Source organism: Bos indicus, chromosome 4, assembly GCF_029378745.1.
Source record: "Bos indicus isolate NIAB-ARS_2022 breed Sahiwal x Tharparkar chromosome 4, NIAB-ARS_B.indTharparkar_mat_pri_1.0, whole genome shotgun sequence".
NCBI classification, from domain to species: Eukaryota; Metazoa; Chordata; class Mammalia; order Artiodactyla; family Bovidae; genus Bos; species Bos indicus.
The window spans coordinates 82,814,093-82,832,130 of NC_091763.1; the positions used below are offsets into that span (position 1 = coordinate 82,814,093).

The 18,038-nt window shown below is 41.6% G+C and overlaps 1 protein-coding gene and 1 long non-coding RNA gene across 6 annotated transcripts in view; one reads left to right on the forward strand and one right to left on the reverse strand.

The window, feature by feature from the left end:
- Positions 1 to 13,603, forward strand: part of AMPH (amphiphysin) — a 212,675-nt gene extending 199,072 nt beyond the window's left edge. Inside the window, exons 19-21 of the mRNA XM_070788056.1 lie at positions 2,216 to 2,461; positions 7,961 to 8,062; positions 12,384 to 13,603. Of these exons, the coding sequence (XP_070644157.1) occupies positions 2,216 to 2,461; positions 7,961 to 8,062; positions 12,384 to 12,491 (456 nt within the window). The 3' untranslated portion in view covers positions 12,492 to 13,603. The remainder of the gene's footprint in view (positions 1 to 2,215; positions 2,462 to 7,960; positions 8,063 to 12,383) is intronic.
- LOC139182748 (uncharacterized) overlaps positions 1 to 18,038 on the reverse strand; it is a 98,071-nt gene that overhangs the window by 37,031 nt on the left and 43,002 nt on the right. The window contains exons 6-7 of one of the 5 annotated variants that reach the window (XR_011566290.1): positions 12,272 to 13,934; positions 9,755 to 11,684 (exon numbers count right to left, since the gene is read on the reverse strand). The exons of 3 other annotated variants lie outside the window; for them this stretch is intronic. This is a non-coding gene — a long non-coding RNA (uncharacterized lncRNA). Of the gene's footprint in view, positions 1 to 9,754; positions 11,685 to 12,271; positions 13,935 to 18,038 lie in introns of those variants that run through there. One more of the 5 variants, XR_011566286.1, reaches the window with a different exon arrangement.

Consider the following 18,038-nt stretch of genomic DNA (forward strand, 5'->3'; position numbering starts at 1 on the left):
CCATTGAGTCGGTGATGCCATCCAACCATCTCATCGTCTGTCATCCCCTTCTCCTCCTGCCTTAATCTTTCCCAGCATCAGGGTCTTTTCAAATGAGTCAGCTCTTCACATCAGGTGGCCAGAGTATTGGAGTTTCAGCTTCAGCATCAGTCCTTCCAATGTACATTCAGGACTGATTTCCTTTAGGATGGACTGGTTGGATCTCCTTGCAGTCCAAGGGACTCTCAAGAATCTTTTCCAACACCACAGTTCAAAAGCATCAATTCTTTGGTGCTCAGCTTTCCTCATAGTCCAACTCTCACATCCATACATGACTACTGGAAAAACCATAGCTTTGACTAGATGGATCTTTGTTGGCAAAGTAATGTCTCTGCTTTTGAATATGCTGTCTAGGTTGGTCATAACTTTCCTTCCAAGGAGTAAGCGTCTTTTAATTTCATGGCTGCAGTCACTGTCTGCAGTGATTTTGGAGCCCAGAAAAATAAAGTCAGCCACTGTGTCCACTGTTTCCCCATCTATTTGCCATGAAGTGATGGGACCGGATGCCATCACTTAGTTTTCTGAATGTTGAGCTTTAAGCCACCTTTTTCACTCTCCTCTTTCACTTTTATCAAGAGGCTTTTTAGTTCTTCTTCACTTTCTGCCATAAAGGTGGTGTCATTTATGTATCTGAGGTATTGATATTTCTCCCGGCAATCTTGATTCCAGCTTGTGCTTCCTCCAGCCCAGCATTTCTCATGATGTACTCTGAATGTAAGTTGAATAAGCAGGGTGACAATATACAGCCTTGACGTACTCCTTTTCCTCTTTGGAACCAGTCTGTTGTTCCATGTCCAGTTCTAACTGTTGCTTCCTGACCTGCATACAGCTTTCTCAAGAGGCAGGTCAGGTGGTCTGGTATTCCCATCTCTTTCAGAATTTTCCACAGTTTATTGTGATCCACACAGTCAAAGGCTTTGGCATATTAAAGTGCCTTAAACTCTCCATTAGGCTCCTTTTACCAAAAGCCCATCCCTATGTTGGGTAATGGGTCATTAATATGACATGAAGTTGGAGTTACCCCAGAGACACGAAGGCAACAAATACAGAGACTCCTAATGTGAGGCCTCAAACCTAGAGGCCACAGCAAGGACGGCTCTTCTAAACCCCATGTTCTTCTTGCTCCTCTGAATTCTAAGTAGAAACAGTGAAGAGTTCGTTTAACGTGAGGTTTTGCTTTTTCCTGATTATTTCACTTATAGTAAATTTCCAGAAGTCTTTCCAGAGCTCCTTAATGCTTGAAGCTAAACGATCCTGTTCAAACAGCTGGCAGTGGTACTACTTAGCAAAATAACTCAAAAGTATATTCTATATTTTTCCATAGATTGTCTTGTCACAATGCAAGGCATATTTCTGTATGTGTGACAATATGCTCATTGAGAGAATGTATTATTTTCCCCAAATTGAAGAATGGAGGTGCCTATCTATATTTACTGATATCTGAGGATATATAGAACTTGATCTCCAGGCTTCCAATATACTAGTGAAATTCCCTTCCCTGCTCATCTTCGTTAAAGAATAAAACAGGTCTTGATCCTTTGGTTCTGCTTTGCCCCCAGACAGCACAATACTTAGAGCAGTTGGTGGGAATTGTCATTGCTTAAGTTATCACTGCAGTGTGAGCTCTGATGATAACCAGCAAGCAAAGGACATCTCCAAACAGGGGCCAGATCTTTACTAACAATAGGGTTTCCAGGAGAAAAGCAATCACAGGTGGTTAAATGTCAGTTTCAAGTGAGGGTTACTATTCAGTGGGACAAGAATGGACCACTGTGAAAAGGAGAGCATCCTTAGAGTCTAGCTATATTCCCTGTCAGGATTATACCCCTCCTCCCATCACGATTAACCTCTCTCCCCAAAATCTGCTAGTCCACTTCCCAACTTCCTGAGAAACCTGTCTTACCTAACTGCCTGGTTGTCAAGGATCCACAAATTAGTCCCATTAAAGGTTTCTGTCTCAGGAGACAGAAAAAGGAGGCCATGTTGGGAGGAATGTTTTGCAAGGTGGAAGGATTTGAGACCAGAAAAGTTGGGTGAAGGGCAGGCGTTTAGCTGGATGGGAGACGTGGGGAAAGTGGAACCACGGTGGGTGGGATGGGCTAGAGGAAACTCCTGGAGAGTACAGAAGCCTTCTTTCCCAGCCCTTGCCCACACCACCATATTTTTCTCCCCCCAGGAGAAGGTCATCCCTTCTGTCGTCATACAGCCCGCCTCCAACAATGAAGGGGAAGGAGAACACGAAGGAACCGTGGATGCAGAGTACAAAGAGGCGACTGATGACACGGCTCTTCCCGGCCCCACCAGTGAGATGCCAGAGCTGGCCTCGGAGGAGCAGAAGGCGGCCAGGGCCTCCCAGCCTGCACCTTCTGCTCCCTCTGCAAGCGAGGCCTTCCAGGAAGTGCCTCCCGGCTTCCTCTACAAGGTTCTAACTTTTATTTTTGCCTCCTTTTTTTCTTACTTTATTCAGTGTCAGGAAAATACAATAGTAAAGTCAGTCACCTTTGATGGAGAATACAGTGTAATTAAATTTACTCTTTTCTTACTTGAGGACTCTGTTTCAGTTTGATTTGCAGTTCACCAAAGTTCATTGTTTTAGAGAAAGAAATGGCAACCGACTCCAGTATTCTTGCCTGGGAAATCCCATGGACAGAGGAGCCTGGCAGGCTGCAGTCCAGAGGGTCGTAAAGAGTTGGACAGGACTGAAGCGACTTGGCACACAAAGTTCATTGTTTAGTTTCAAAGCTTGTACATTTGGTGGTCTTGTCTACACAAAAGGATACACTTCAGATGCCATGTGCCACACTGACTATTAAATATGTTTTCAGTTCTCTATGATCTGTTTTACAATTTTGCTTCAGTTAAAGCTGAGTCTCTTTTAAAAAAGAGAAATGTGTTTCTGGTCCCTTAACATTTCTTACTTTTTAATCTGGTGACCGTTGGTCTTTCCTTTGCTTTGAAGCCCTTTTGTGCAGACTTGGTTGTCTGGTTTTCATTCTTTTGCCATATGTATTTATTGTTTTTGTTACCGTATTACTTTTGCCTTCATCCTCACATCACATTATAACATTGTAAGATTTCCATGCTGCTGGGCTGCAAGAAGCACAGTCATGTCTTCTATATTTTAACAACTGGTAATTAAAGAAAGTTCGGCCACAAGGTAAATGATATGCCCCTTGGTAGTGAATGGGGTGATTGTTTCCTCCCCAAGTGCCCCCTCGAGCTCCCCCTAGAGCCCAGGGCTTGAAATTATCCATGTGCTTATCTGCTCTTTGCTGGAGGGCAGGAAACACCTTGCTGCAGTTGTATGGCACAAAGTAAGGGGTACATAAATATTTTAAAAGTGAATAAATATGTTAATTGGCTTCTATGATAAGGAAGGGAGAAGGCGATGTTACCCCACTCCAGTTACTGTTTCCTGGAAAATCTCATGGACGGAGGAGCCTAGTGGGCTACAATCCACGAGGTCGCTAAGATTTGGGCACAACTGAGTGACTTAACTTTCACTTTTCACTTTCATGCACTGGAGAAGGAAATGGCAACCCACTCCAGTGTTCTTGCCTGGAGAATCCCAGGGACGGGGGAGCCTGGTGGGCTGCCGTCTATGGGGTCGCACAGAGTCGGACACGACTGAAGCGACTTAGCAGCAGCAGCATGATAAGGAAACAAATGATGGAGAGAAAGTTTTTCTCAGAGAGGCCATCAAATGACTAGTCTTCATCAATGGAAGGGTCCTTACCAAAAAGCCCAGTTTTAATACGTTTTTAATAAAAGTGTTAGTCACTCAGTCATGTCCAACTCTTTGCTACCCCATAGACTAGCCCACCAGGCTCCTCTGGCCATGGAATTCTCAAGGCAAAAATACTGGAGTGGGTAGCCAATCTCTTCTCCAGGGGATCTTCCCTTCCTAAGGATCGAAACTGCATCTCCCACATTGCGGGCAGATTCTTTATTGTCTAAGCCACCAGGGAATCCCCATACTTAAGCCTAATACCTGGGCTTAAGCCAGGGGCTTAAAGGTAGATGATCCTACCTAATAGATTATAGTTGGAATACTAATATGCATATTTGACTTGGCATTTCCAACTTCAGCTCTTTGTCTTTTAAAAAGTATTAAATATGTGTGTGCTTGTAGGGATGGAATTGAGTAGAATAGTCATTGTCTTTTTCTTCTATTTGCTCCTTAGAAAGTAGCTGCTACCTTGCCACCTCCATTGGGGACAGGTGGGCTTAATAGATTGATGAATTAATTAATATGGAGGAAAAAACTAGATATGTGGCCACTAAGCCAGTGTTCCACTGTGTTCTGTTTTAAGAAAAGGGCATGAAGTCAAGCAGGCAGGGATACCAAGCAAGGCCAGGTCTGGCTGGGTCCCTCCCTGACTTTGCTCAGTAGCTGCACTGTGAGCTGGGGAACAGCATTTACCCAATATCTGGGCTTCAGTGTTTTCATCAGAAAAAATGAATTTGGCAATAAGACAGTCATTTCTAGCTCTTCCATGTTATGCTTCTGTATATAAAATATACAATTTAAAAGCCAGTTGTTCTGAAGGCTGCCTTTTCACCTTGCTAATAGTTTCCTTTGTTGTGCAGAAGCTTTTAAGGTTAATTAGGTCCCATTTGTTTATTTTTGCTTTTATTTCCAATATTCTGGGAGGTGGGTCATAGAGGATCCTGCTGTGATGTATGTCGGAGAGTGTTTTGCCTATGTTCTCCTCTAGGAGTTTTATAGTTTCTGGTCTTATGTTTAGGTCTTTAATCCATTTTGAGTTTATTTTTGTGTATGCTGTTAGAAAGTGTTCTAGTTTCATTCTTTTACAAGTGGTTGACCAGTTTTCCCAGCACCACTTGTTAAAGAGATTGTCTTTAATCTATTGTATATTCTTGCCTCCTTTGTCAAAGATAAGGTATCCATATGTGCGTGGATTTATCTCTGGGCTTTCTATTTTGTTCCATTGATCAATATTTCTGTCTTTGTGCCAGTACCATACTGTCTTGATAACTGTGGCTTTGTAATAGAGCCTGAAGTCAGGTAGGTTGATTCCTCCGGTTCCATTCTTCTTTCTCAAGGTAGCTTTGGCTATTCGAGGTTTTTTGTATTTCCATACAAATTGTGAAATTATTTGTTCTAGCTCTGTGAAAAATACGGTTGGTAGCTTGATAGGGATTGCATTGAATCTATAAATTGCTTTGGGTAGTATACTCATTTTCACTATATTGATTCTTCCAATCCATGAACATGGTATATTTCTCCATCTATTAGTGTCCTCTTTGATTTCTTTCACCAGTGTTTTATAGTTTTCTATATATAGGTCTTTAGTTTCTTTAGGTAGATATATTCCTAAGTATTTTATTCTTTCCATTGCAATGGTGAATGGAATTGTTTCCTTAATTTCTCTTTCAGTTTTCTCATTATTAGTGTATAGGAATGCAAGGGATTTCTGTGTGTTGATTTTATATCCTGCAACTTTACTATAATCATTGATTAGTTCTAGTAATTTTCTGGTGGAGTCTTTAGGGTTTTCTATGTAAAGGATCATGTCATCTGCAAACAGTGAGAGTTTTACTTCTTCTTTTCCAATTTGGATTCCTTTTATTTCTTTTTCTGCTCTGATTGCTGTGGCCAAAACTTCCAAAACTATGTTGAATAGTAATGGTGAAAGTGGGCACCCTTGTCTTGTTCCTGACTTTAGAGGAAATGCTTTCAATTTAATTCAAGAAAATAATAGCAAATGAAGCAACAGACAAACAACTAATCTCAAAGATATACAAGCAACTCCTACAGCTCAACTCCAGAAAAATAAATGACCCAATCAAAAAATGGGCCAAAGAACTAAATAGACATTTCTCCAAAGAAGACATACAGATGGCTAACAAACACATGAAAAGATGCTCAACATCACTCATTATCAGAGAAATGCAAATCAAGACCACTATGAGGTACCATTTCACGCCAGTCAGAATGGCTGTGATCCTAAAGTCTACAAGCAATAAATGCTGGAGAGGGTGTGGAGAAAAGGGAACCCTCTTACACTGTTGGTGGGAATGCAAACTAGTACAGCCACTATGGAGAACAGTGTGGAGATTCCTTAAAAAACTGAAAATAGAACTGCCTTATGATCCAGCAATCCCACTGCTGGGCATACACACTGAGGAAACCAGAAGGGAAAGAGACACGTGTACCCCAATGTTCATCGCAGCACTGTTTATAATAGCCAGGACATGGAAGCAACCTAGATGCCCATCAGCAGATGAATGGATAAGAAAGCTGTGGTACATATACACAATGGAGTATTACTCAGCCATTAAAGAGAATACATTTGAATCAGTTCTAATGAGATGGATGAAACTGGAGCCTATTATACAGAGTGAAGTAAGCCAGAAAGAAAAACACCAATACAGTATACTAACGCATATATATGGAATTTAGAAAGATGGTAACAATAACCCTGTGTACGAGACAGCAAAAGAGACACCGATGTATAGATCAGTCTTATGGACTCTGTGGGAGAAGGGGGAGGGGGGGAGATTTGGGAGAATAGCATTGAAACATGCATAATATCATGTATGAAACGAGTCGCCAGTCCAGGTTCGATGCACGGTACTGGATGCTTGGGGCTGGTGCACTGGGACGACCCAGAGGGAGGGTAGGGGAGGGACGAGGGAGGAGGGTTCAGGATGGGGAACGTGGGTATACCTGTGGTGGATTCATTTCGATATTTGGCAAAACTAATACAATATTGTAAAGTTTAAAAATAAAATAAAATTAAAAATAAATAAATAAATAAAAGCCAGTTGTTTAGTCTTGGCTCTGGGAAAGAGGTCAGGGACACAGGAGAGAGAAAACTAGCCTTGATTAAATAGTTATCCAGGCTGGGCAATGAGTCCACCAGGGTTCATTTTAGTACTCTCCTGCTTCTTAAAAATTTTCAGTAATCAAAATTTAAGGAAATCTTTTAAAAAGGGGGAAAGAAGAGTGGTGGGCTAAGACAGATGTTTAAGCTGGTAGTAAAGTAGCCCTAGGTATCTAATCCATGGTGAATGATACCGTTGTGTTATTATCATCAAAAGGGCTAAGAAACTAGAATTCAACCCCACCACTAAAAAGAAATGATAATTATGTAACTTACTCAGGTGCTAGATAGTACTACAGTGGCCATCATGTTACCATATGTAAATGTATTAAATTAACATGGTATATACCTTAAATGATACAATGTTACATGTCAAATATATTTCCATTAAAAACCAGAAAAAGAGAGAAAGGAAACAGATTGTCATGGTTTAAAGGTAAGATAGGGAAGGAAGTTTATTTAAGAAATTGATCACAGGGTTTAATTAGATAGTACTTTCCATATAACATACAAGTGATGGTTTTCCCAATTATTAATTGTTTTACAGAGGAACTTTTCACTAGGCATCTTTAGGTTAAAAAATAAACAAATAGTAACAAAGCATTGGTGATAATAAAATAGAACTCTCTAACAAAAATGTGAGAAATTAAAATTTAATTAATGCACTAAATTTTAGCTTTGGAAAAAGGCATTACTTTACTAAATATATAGTACATTCAGATGGCCTCAGTGTCTGCCTGTATAACTCAGATATTTTTAAGTAAACAGAGATTAGAATTTCCTTTGTTGTTAGAGTCCCTAGAAAAAGAAAAGAAAGTGAAGTCACTGAGTCGTGTCTGACTCTTTGAGACTCCGTGGACTGTAGCCTGCCAGGCTCCTCCGTCCATGGGATTTTCCAGGCAAGAATACTGCAGTGGGTTGCCATTTTGGGCTTGACTCGTATCTTCATCTTTTTTTATCCAGTTTAGAGATGCTTCTAAGAGTGCCTGCTGATAATCTGGCTGAAAGACTTTGCTTTTATATCTTCTTTTCTTTCTAAAATGAATCAGTTCTTTTACAATCTTTTGCAGGTGGAAACACTGCACGATTTCGAGGCAGCAAATTCTGATGAACTTACCTTACAAAGGGGTGATGTGGTGTTGGTGGTGCCCTCAGATTCGGAAGCTGACCAGGTAAAGGATAAGGGCAGAAAGTACCACAGGCTCTACTGGTTTCTCCTGAGGGTCAGGTGGGCTCAGTGACTTCCTGAAGATGTTTCTACCTTCTGAGTTGCTCCATGAATGCTCAGTTGCTCAGTGGTGTCTGACTCTGTAGCCCCATGAACTATAACCCGCCAGTCTCTTCTGTCCATAGAATTCTCCAGGCAAGAGTATTGGAGAGGGTTGCCATTCCCTTCTTCAGAGGATCTTCCTGACCCTAGGATCAAACTTGGGTCTCCTTCATTGCAGGAGGATTCTTTAACATCTGAGCCACCAGGGAGGCAGTGTACTTTGGCTTAAGTACTTGAACCTATTTATAATAGCTGCTTTATAGTTCTTACTGTGAATTCCAAAAGCCGGGTCATCTCAGGACACATTTCTGTTGCTTTTTATCTTTGGGTCATATTTTCCTATAATTAAAAAAATATGATACTGGACACAGTGGATGTTGCATTGTAGAGTCTCAATTCTGTCTTCTACCTCTGAAAATTGTTTCTTTTTAACAGGCATTTAAATGAGTAGATAAATACCTTGAATTCATGGAAGTTTGTTTTAGTTTTTTTACTCTCAGGCTAAGTTCTTAGTCCTGAGAGATGTCTCTACCTCTCAGACATTCTCCTTTGGGATTTCAGTAGAAATCCTGAAGAATTATCAAGCCCACTAGCTTTGTGGGATCTGAACTTAAAATTCTGCCTCCTCTGCACTGCCAGTGCTGAAATTTCTACTTAGCTGTTGTTGCCTTCCTGCCGTTCTTTTCCCCCAGGCTCCTAGAGAAGCCCTTATGCATTTACAGCTTGGGTTGCAGCTCAGGATTCCAGGAAAGAAGTTTTCTGTATATTTGAGGTTCCCTCTCTGTACTCCCCTCTTTCAAGATATTCTCCATAAAAGTACAGCTCCTCTGGCAACCGTAAACTCTATCCTCTGAATGCCCTGCATCACACAGACTGAGGTTAACCCTCAGGAAAAACCTTGTTAACAGCTCTAACCCAGTGTGGTTTCAGGGGTTAAATATCACCCAATTTCTGCACTGGTGGCTCATAAATGGTAAAGAATCTGCCTGCAATGTAGGAGACCCAAGTTCTACCCCTGGGTTGGCAAGATTGCCTGGAGAAGGGCATGGCAACCCATTCCAGTATTCTTGCCTGGAGAATTCCATGGACAGAAGAGCCAGGTGGGCTGCAGTCCATGGGGTTGCAAAGAATCAGACATGACTGAGCAACTAACATGTTCACTTTCAATGTCTGCCTGCTTTTGTTCATTTTCAATGCCTTCACAGAGTTGATATGTATACCTGCTAAGTCACTTGACTCATGTCCAACTCTCTGCAACCCTATGGACTGTAGCCCACCAGGCTCCTCTGTCCATAGAATTTTCCAGGCAAGAATACTGGAGTGGGTTGCCATGCCCTCCTCCAGGGGACTTTCTCAACCCAGAGATCAAACGCAGGTCTCCTGCATTACAGGCAGATTCTTTACCATCTGAGCCTCCAGGGAAGCCCTCTAATATATAAACTTATATTTTGTAGCAGTCATTTTTATATAAAAATAGTTCCATTTATGTATGCACATGTATCTACAACTATAAATATAGTTGTGTTCTATGCAATAGTGTTTGTTGGATACCAGCTATTTTGCCACAACCAAAACTGGAAATCTTCAGTCTACCACATATTTTAAGCATTTAAAATTTACTTTTCTATATTTTTCTCAGCTAAAGATTGATATTAACTATGATGCTTCACTTTATAAGTTGCATTTCAAAATCTATGAGTTGGAATATATCTTGATTATGGGTTTATGCCAGCCTTTTATGTTTGTCTTTATTGAAACTATTTTAAAACCCATGACTCCACTTGGCTTCATTGGATTTTTCACTCACTGTAAATAAAGTCAAATGTAGACACTTAAGGGGAAAATATGACCTTTTGTATGTTTACCAGAGGTTTAGAAAATATTTAGTTATCATCTTTTACTCTAAGTATACCTTTGTCCTTCACATATATAATATCATAATTTTATAGAGGACACTTTTCCTCATCAGCTAGGATATTATCAGTTATTTTATCAAATCATTTTTTCTGTTACTTTTTTTTCTGTCATCAAAAATTGGCCTGTCTAAATGCTTATATTTCTTGTCCGTATAGCAGCCTCAATTTATGGTCTTAGATTATATCAAAGGAAATGTATTCAGCTCCTTTATTTAATTTTATGAGACCTCATTTTATCTGATGTACTTGAACTATACTGGGGATTGGTTCCGATGAAATCTGGCTATCCTTCATTTTAAGTGGGATCTTTTTCCTGTATTGGTTAACATAATAAAGACAGTCATTTCCCACTGGTTTCACATCCTATGATCTGTATGTTTGAAATTGTTCCTTCAGCTCAGCTTTCCCCACGTAGACTCTGCTTGTCTCCGGAAGGCTGAAGGCAGATGTCAGCCTCCATTTCTCATTTCACATTTCATCTACCATACGCTGTGGCCATGCACAGACGGGTTCTTTAAATTGTCTGTGGCTAACTGTCTTCATTTTTGTGAGGGCACACCTATACGATAGACAAATGTTTATAAGGAATAATTTACAAAGACTATGACTATTTCCAGCACAAATGTCATGACGTCAAACTGCTCTGTCATTTATATAAACTCAAAAAAGAACAGTGGCAACAAACACAATGGTGATACCAGGCAACACGTATCAAGCTGTTGGTGTCTGATTAAGTCCTGTATATGGTGGTTTATTTCAGTTACATGTGTGAGTGGGCAGACAGAGTTCTTCCTTATAAGCAAGTGGTTGAGGCTGAAGTAGAAGACCTCGTATGGTCTTCTCAGCACTATATTCCAACCCAGGGGTCTCTAAGCCTTTCTTTCACTGTGATCCACAGGACGGGAAATGGTCCTGTGCATGATGTTTTCACACGGTGTCCCTCTCTTTGCATAAATTAATTCTTTCCTCTTCTTTAAGAATTTGTTACAATCCAGTTAGCATCAATTAACTACACTTTGTACAAAATTATAATATTAACATTTGTTGTTGTTCAGTCTCTCAGTTGGGCCAACTCTTTGCGACCCCATGGACTGCAAACACGCCAGGCTTCCCTGTCCTTCACCATCTCCCACGGCTTGCTCAAACTCATGTCCATTGAGTCAGTGATGCCATCCAGCCATCTCATCCTCTGTCGTCCCTTTCTCCTCCTGCCTTCAGTCTTTTCCAGCATCAAGGTCTTTTGCAGTGAGTTGGCTCTTTGCATCAGGTGGCCAAAGTATTGGAGCATCACTTCAGCATAAGTCCCTCCAATAAGTATTCAGGACTGATTGCCTTTAGGATTGATTGGTTTGATCTCCTTGCAGTTCTAGGGACTCTCAAGAGTCTTCTCGAACACCACAGTTCAAAAGCATCAATTCTTCAGTGCTCAACCTTCATTTATGGTCCAACTCTCACATCCATACATGACTACTGGAAAAACCACAGCTTTTACTACATGGATCTTTGTTGGCAAAGTATTGTCTCTGCTTCTTAATATGCTGTTTAGGTCTGTCATAGCTTTTCTTTCAAGGAGCAGGCGTCTTTTAATTTCATGACTGCAGTCACCATCTGCAACATTAACCTTCAATTAACTATATATATAAAATAAATAATTTCACATTTTATTCTATTTTTCTTAAACTGACAACTTACTAGGGACAAGCTTTATCCCTGAGCTCAGCACACAAGTTTACAGGTACTGTGATATCCTTGTACAGGACCACAATACTTAATAAACCCATTATTTTATTAATCATTGGCAATGTAGATTTTTCCAGTACAATAAGTCCCCTACCTATAAACAGTTCCATTCCAAGAGCACATTCTTAAATCTAAGTTGTTTGTAAGTCCAACAAAGTTAACCTAGGTGCCTGACTAACATAATTGGCTGTATAGTATTGTAGTGTAATAAATTCATAATACTTTTCACACAATACATAAAAAACAAACAAGATATAAAGAAAATATTTAAAATCTTACAGCATGATACCTTGAAAAGTACAGTAAGTACAGTACAACAGCTAGCCTAGTGGTGCTGGCATCGAGTGAACAAGCATAAAGAGGTATTGACTGTAGGAGAGAGAGGAGGTGGGAGATGGTAGAGCTGAAGGATCGTTAGCAGTAGGAGACAGAGGGCAAGCTGCAGTTTTACTCACGCCTGAAGTTGATGGAACACACGTTCTCATCTTTGAAAGTTCGTAAACTGAAGGTTCATATGTAAGGGGATTACTATAGTTGGACTCTAAAAGCCCTGTCTTTGTCTTGCAGGATGCAGGCTGGCTGGTAGGAGTGAAGGAATCAGACTGGCTTCAGTTCAGAGACCTCGCCACCTACAAAGGCCTCTTTCCAGAGAATTTCACCCGGCGCCTGGATTAGGGCCAAATATATTGTAGAAAGAGCCTGATTACTGGGTTTTTAAACCTTTGTGGAAACCTGAAGAGTTCACTTTTGCTATGACACTCTTAATGATTGACAGACCGATTCCAGACAAAGCTTGGAAGGCTGTCTCAGTGGAGCATGTGTGCAAACAAATGTCAGAGAAAGCAAAAAGTAAATTGAGGGAAGAGTCCTCACTGGTTCCCATGTTCTTGCTACCAGGTTTGTTTGTGCTTTGTCCGAGCTGTGGAGACTCGTGTACTCGACCCCCTCCCACCAATTCTAAAATAGCTTCCTCCAGACCAGAACCTTAATTTCTCTGCACCAAGTATGTGGTATTGAGTGGCTGCCCTGCCGAAGACATGATGAATTACCCTGTAATGTGAGATTATCGTATTCCCCTACGCAGGTGTGAGCACGTGCTCTCCCTTTCACGTTTACTGTGTTCAAAACGAAACTGCTGCAAAAGTTGTCACTGTTCTTTTCCAACACACCTCCCTCTCTGTAGATATCCATGGACACACAGTCACACGAGCTAGTTCCCATCACTTCTGAATCTATGTGTATGCACAAGGCTACATATACATAGCTGCACTCTCTCCTTTCCATTGTAGCTCTTAGTCTCTTAAGCGTCATTGATTCATGCACTGCTCTTATTCTGTCTGGCACTGCAGTTGCAGTTTTGCCTCTGGGCAAAAATCAGCCATCCCATTGCCAAAGGAGTCGACAGTATCTGTGTTGGGAATGCATTTTTCAGGATGCAATGACTCATAGCCCGTCAGAGGTGCCTCCTCTTTGGAGAAAGCAGTCTGGCGCTCTGAATGGCCACTGTGGCTGGAGATAGGTGAGTTGGGATGAGCAGCTCGATTGTCTTAATTTCTGCCTTTTTGAGATTGGCCAGCTGATGGGGCATTGAAATCAACCCCCAAAGAACACTATTTCCAAAAGCTCCTAATTTCCACCTCTTTCTATTTATGCAACTCATCTTCACCGATTGTCCAAAAATAAGATATAGGTGATGTATGCTGTACCACAAGTCATCTGTAATGATTCTGTTTTCAGTGCTGTGTCATTCCAAATAAACCTTGGGTAATCTCCAGCAATGACCTTAATTCCTTCTGATGACTCATTTGTTTTGGAAAGCTTGTTTCATTTGGACGCATGACTTGAAACAGTCGATGTTGAGTTGTTATTTGTGCAGAAATGTGCTCCTTCCTCTGGGTTGTGCTTCACAGCCCGTCTCCCTTCTGCTCACTCCTTCATCCCAGTCATTGCTGGCCACTTGGAGGTCCTTGCTGCCCGGCAATCACTACAGCACAAATAACAGCTGCCGATGGAGGCCCTGTGCTGACTGTGGCTGCAAAGAGTGTGTATCACAGAAATCTGACGACCTCCATACTCAGCAGTTTCTTCTCACACCAGCCTCATCTTTTGGTCACTTTTCTTTCGGACATGTTTATGTTTGTAGGTACATACAAAAATAGATGATATAGAAAAGTCAATTCACTAGACATTTATAGGAGAGAATTCTGAAAACAAAACCCTTTTATTCTTTTCTGCCCTGTAATTGTACATAATATAAGCTGATCAAGAATGCATGTTACTTGACTTTTAAATTTGGTATGTATTAGTGGTTCATGATTTTGTGTCTCATGGTGGATTACCGACTTGGACACTTAGTGAATGTTTAAGTGTTAATAGAAAAATAGCTGTTATTTTTTAAATAGGTTTTGCTTATTATTTTTAAAAAACTTTTAGTTGCACCTTGCACATGGGATCTTAGTTCCCCTACCAGGGGTCGAGCCCACATTCCTTGCATTGGAAGGTGGGGTCTTAATCACTGAACCACTGGGGACATCCCAAGAAATAGCTATTCTTGACCTAAGATTGTTCCAGGGGCTCATCCAGTGAATCTGGATCGCCACAAATGGCCTAGCCTCTTCTTCATCTTTTAAGATTTCTCTTACAGACCCAGTAGGATTCAGGCCTTCAGATAGTACAGAGAACCTTCAAAAAGTCAGATAAGGATGCTTGTAGTTCTTATTAAACATATATCTTTCTGAAAGTCCTGCTTATACTACATATAGATTGAGTGATGTATATAGTTTGCAAGGCTAAGCACTTTGGCAATTTGGATTTTGAAAAATATTTTAGCATCACTCGGGCCCCTGGGATGGGGAAGGCTCCATGTACCATGCTGTTACACTGCCTCCACCTTGGCCAGCTCTTTCTGACAAAGCCAGGACAGCTTTTGAGTGAGCCAGACCCCCACATCCACAAGCTGCCACAGAAGGAGTATGCGGTTTCAGAATTCTGAGCTCTTTTTTACACATAAAAAAGCCAAAACTCAGACTATTTAGGAAAATCCAAGCATGGCCCCATGACCCATTCTCATGATCCATTGAAAAAAAAAAAAACTTTGGGAAACTGCAGCAATTTTAAGAAATCAATGAATTTAAAGATTACTGAAACTCTGTGCTTTATGTCATACAAACTTCATGAACACCTCAAAGCCTGGGAAACAGACTAATTTGCCCTGCTTGGACTCTACTACTCTATTCAGAGGAGCCCAGGCTGCCTTCTGGTTTTTACTTGGAACCTAACTAAAGGCCTTATGAACGTCATGGGCCAGACCTTGGACATAAGCTGGTCACACAGTTTCCTTGGGTGGTGGTGTAACTACCGTCTTCCCAGGAAGATGTAGCCTCGCCTTAGGGCTCGGATAAAAGGCACCAGATGTTGGTAGCTATGTGGAGAAGACTATGACCAGTGACCTCCTTGCAAACTTTGAAATCAGAGCCATGTGGTTCTATTCATTCTTGACCCCATCATGCAGAGTCAGGACAAGAAGAACCCTGGTTGTTCAGGGCAGTCTTCCTCAAGGCACACAGCACAGGTTTGATACTTTATATATATATATATATATATATATATATATATATATATAATTCCTGAATACAGTGTGCTAGAATAAGCTTAATATTCCATACCAATAGTAAATGGCTCCCTGGTTATCATTTAAGATTGCTTTGGGCTTCCCCTATGGCTCAGCCAATAAAGAATCCTCCTGCAATGCAGGAGACATAGGAGCTGGGTTTGATCTCTGGGTCAGGAAGACCCCCTGGAGGAGGAAATGGCAACCCACTCCAATATTCTTGCCTGGAAAATCCCATGGACAGAGGAACCTGGCGGGTTACAGTCCATATCAAGTGGTCACAAAGAGTCAGGCAGGACTAAAGCAATTTAGCACACATAAGATTGCTTTAAGATGCCATCCATAGTAAGTGGCTCATTGGTTATCATTTAAGAATGCTTTAAGATTACCTTTGAAAAGGTAATTGAGACACACCCTTTAATTTTATGCAAATTGAGAGGTAGACCAGGTACCTTGAAGCTTTCAAGGTTTTCTTAAAATCTAGCTAATTCCCAGTCCCCTGGGGTCTCAGGTCCAACACGCAAGTTGCCTTATTTGTATAGGTTGGGTCCAGGTCATGGACATATTCCCCATCCCCTATGACCATGGGTGTGTCTGCCCTTTGCCCTGGGGAGGCACCTCCTGATGCCTTTTAATGCCACAAAAACCAGAGCAGGGAGGCCTGGTCTGTAACACCCATTCACCCCTGGGGATGGTCTATGCCCTCACACCCTCCCCTGGTAATAAATATCATTAGGCTCAGTGTCCTTGTCCAAAATTCCACCAGTGACCACTAGGTAATTTTTCTGACATCTGATAATGCCGCCAAACTTCTCCAAACTCTCTGCAAGATTCCAAGATACTAATTTTCCTGTTTTCCCACCTCTCTGTTCCTCCTCTGTCACCTTTACTAATTTTTCTTGCTTCTTCTAGTGGGTGCTGGGGTGGGATGGAGGCAGGGAGCATCAGTTTCCCTCCCAGGTCTGTGTGCCCAAAATCCAGGGGACGTTCTCTTCAAGGATTCAATTACTGCTCCCAAGTCCACATGTTCATCTATTCATTAAACTTTTGTCAAGCTCTTGCTAAGTGTCCGTTACTGTGCACTGGACCCTGTTGACTAAGATCTTGCCCTCAAGGTCTTAGCTCTTGAAACCCTGCTGCAGCCCAATCCTAAGGGGTCCCTTTCTTGAGTCCCAGGCCTGGAAACATGGGTGCTCACTTCTGCCATTAATTTTTCAAATTCCAAGCACCTGCTTTTGTTCCCTCAAATGTCCTGTGACCTTGTGCTTTAATCCCTGGTACACTATCTGGGCAGATGGTGCTAGTGGTAAAGAGCCCTCATGCCAATGCAGGAGGCATAAGAGATGTGGGTTCTATCCCGGGTCAGGAAAATTCCCCTGGAGTAGGAAATGACCACTGGCTCCGGTATTCTTGCCTGGAAAATTCCACAGACAAAGCAGCCTGGTGGGCTACAGTAAATGGCATGGCAGAGTCGAATGCAACTGAGCACATATACAGACCCTTTCTGGGAGTGGTCCTCATCTCGGCCAAGGAAGACTCTTTGGATGCCTGTCATCCCACCGTCTCCTGTCTCCTTCCTTCCCTTCTTCCTAGTTTATCCCTAGACCATCTCATCTATACTGATGTCAAAGGATTAGCACTCCTCTCCCATTCTTCTCCCTCCTCCCCACCCGCCTCCCTGGCACACACACAAACGATGATTACTATTGTATAGCACATCAAAATCCCATGCCTCTGCTTGGCTTTCAAAGCTCTCCACATCTCCACCAATGCTTGTCTTCTGCTTCTGTCCGAGGCTCCTCCTCACTGGTCCATCCCGTCCTCTCACTGCGCCTCTACACTACACCTTGCTCACCCCATTGCTTCCTCCTCCTGAAACACCTCCCACTCTGGTCTGCCTCTGTAATGCCCTCTTCCCTCCCGGCACAGTCTGAGTCCCACCTCCCGCACAAAACTTTCTCACCAGTCTTCTCTGTCTGCACCCATTCGACTCATTGAATTTAGTGTAAAATGGATTATCATTTAGTTCTTGGCTTCTCCCACTAACTGATAAACTATCTACCAATGTTCTCTGTATTCCAAGTCCACGCCAGGACATTATATACAATTGCACCGAGCAAAGGAATGAGAGACTGAGTGATGGATTAATTCAGAAAAATCCACAAACTCCAATCCCCAACCTAAACTTATATGTAAGAAGAAACTATAGAATGATTCTGAGAGACTGCAGAGGGAGAAGTTTTCTTAAACAAGGTTTCAAAGTTCCCAAAGTATATGCCCCAAGCAGTTTGAACTACAAAATTGAGAATATCTATTTAAGGAAAGATGCTTGAGCAAAATTAGTAGACAGACGATAGATTTGCTGAAAATATTTGTGATAGCTGAAACTCACAAAGGAATATCTAGAACACATAAACTCATTCACGTCAAGTAACTAATAATAGTGACAGTATAGTCTAATTTTAGTAAATTATGTTTTTTATCATTATATTTACAATATTCATGAAGTGAAGTGAAGTCGCTCAGTCATGTCCAACTCTTTGCGACCCCACAGACTGTAGCCTATCAGGCTCCTCCATCCATGGGATTTTCCAGGCAAGAGTGCTGGAGTG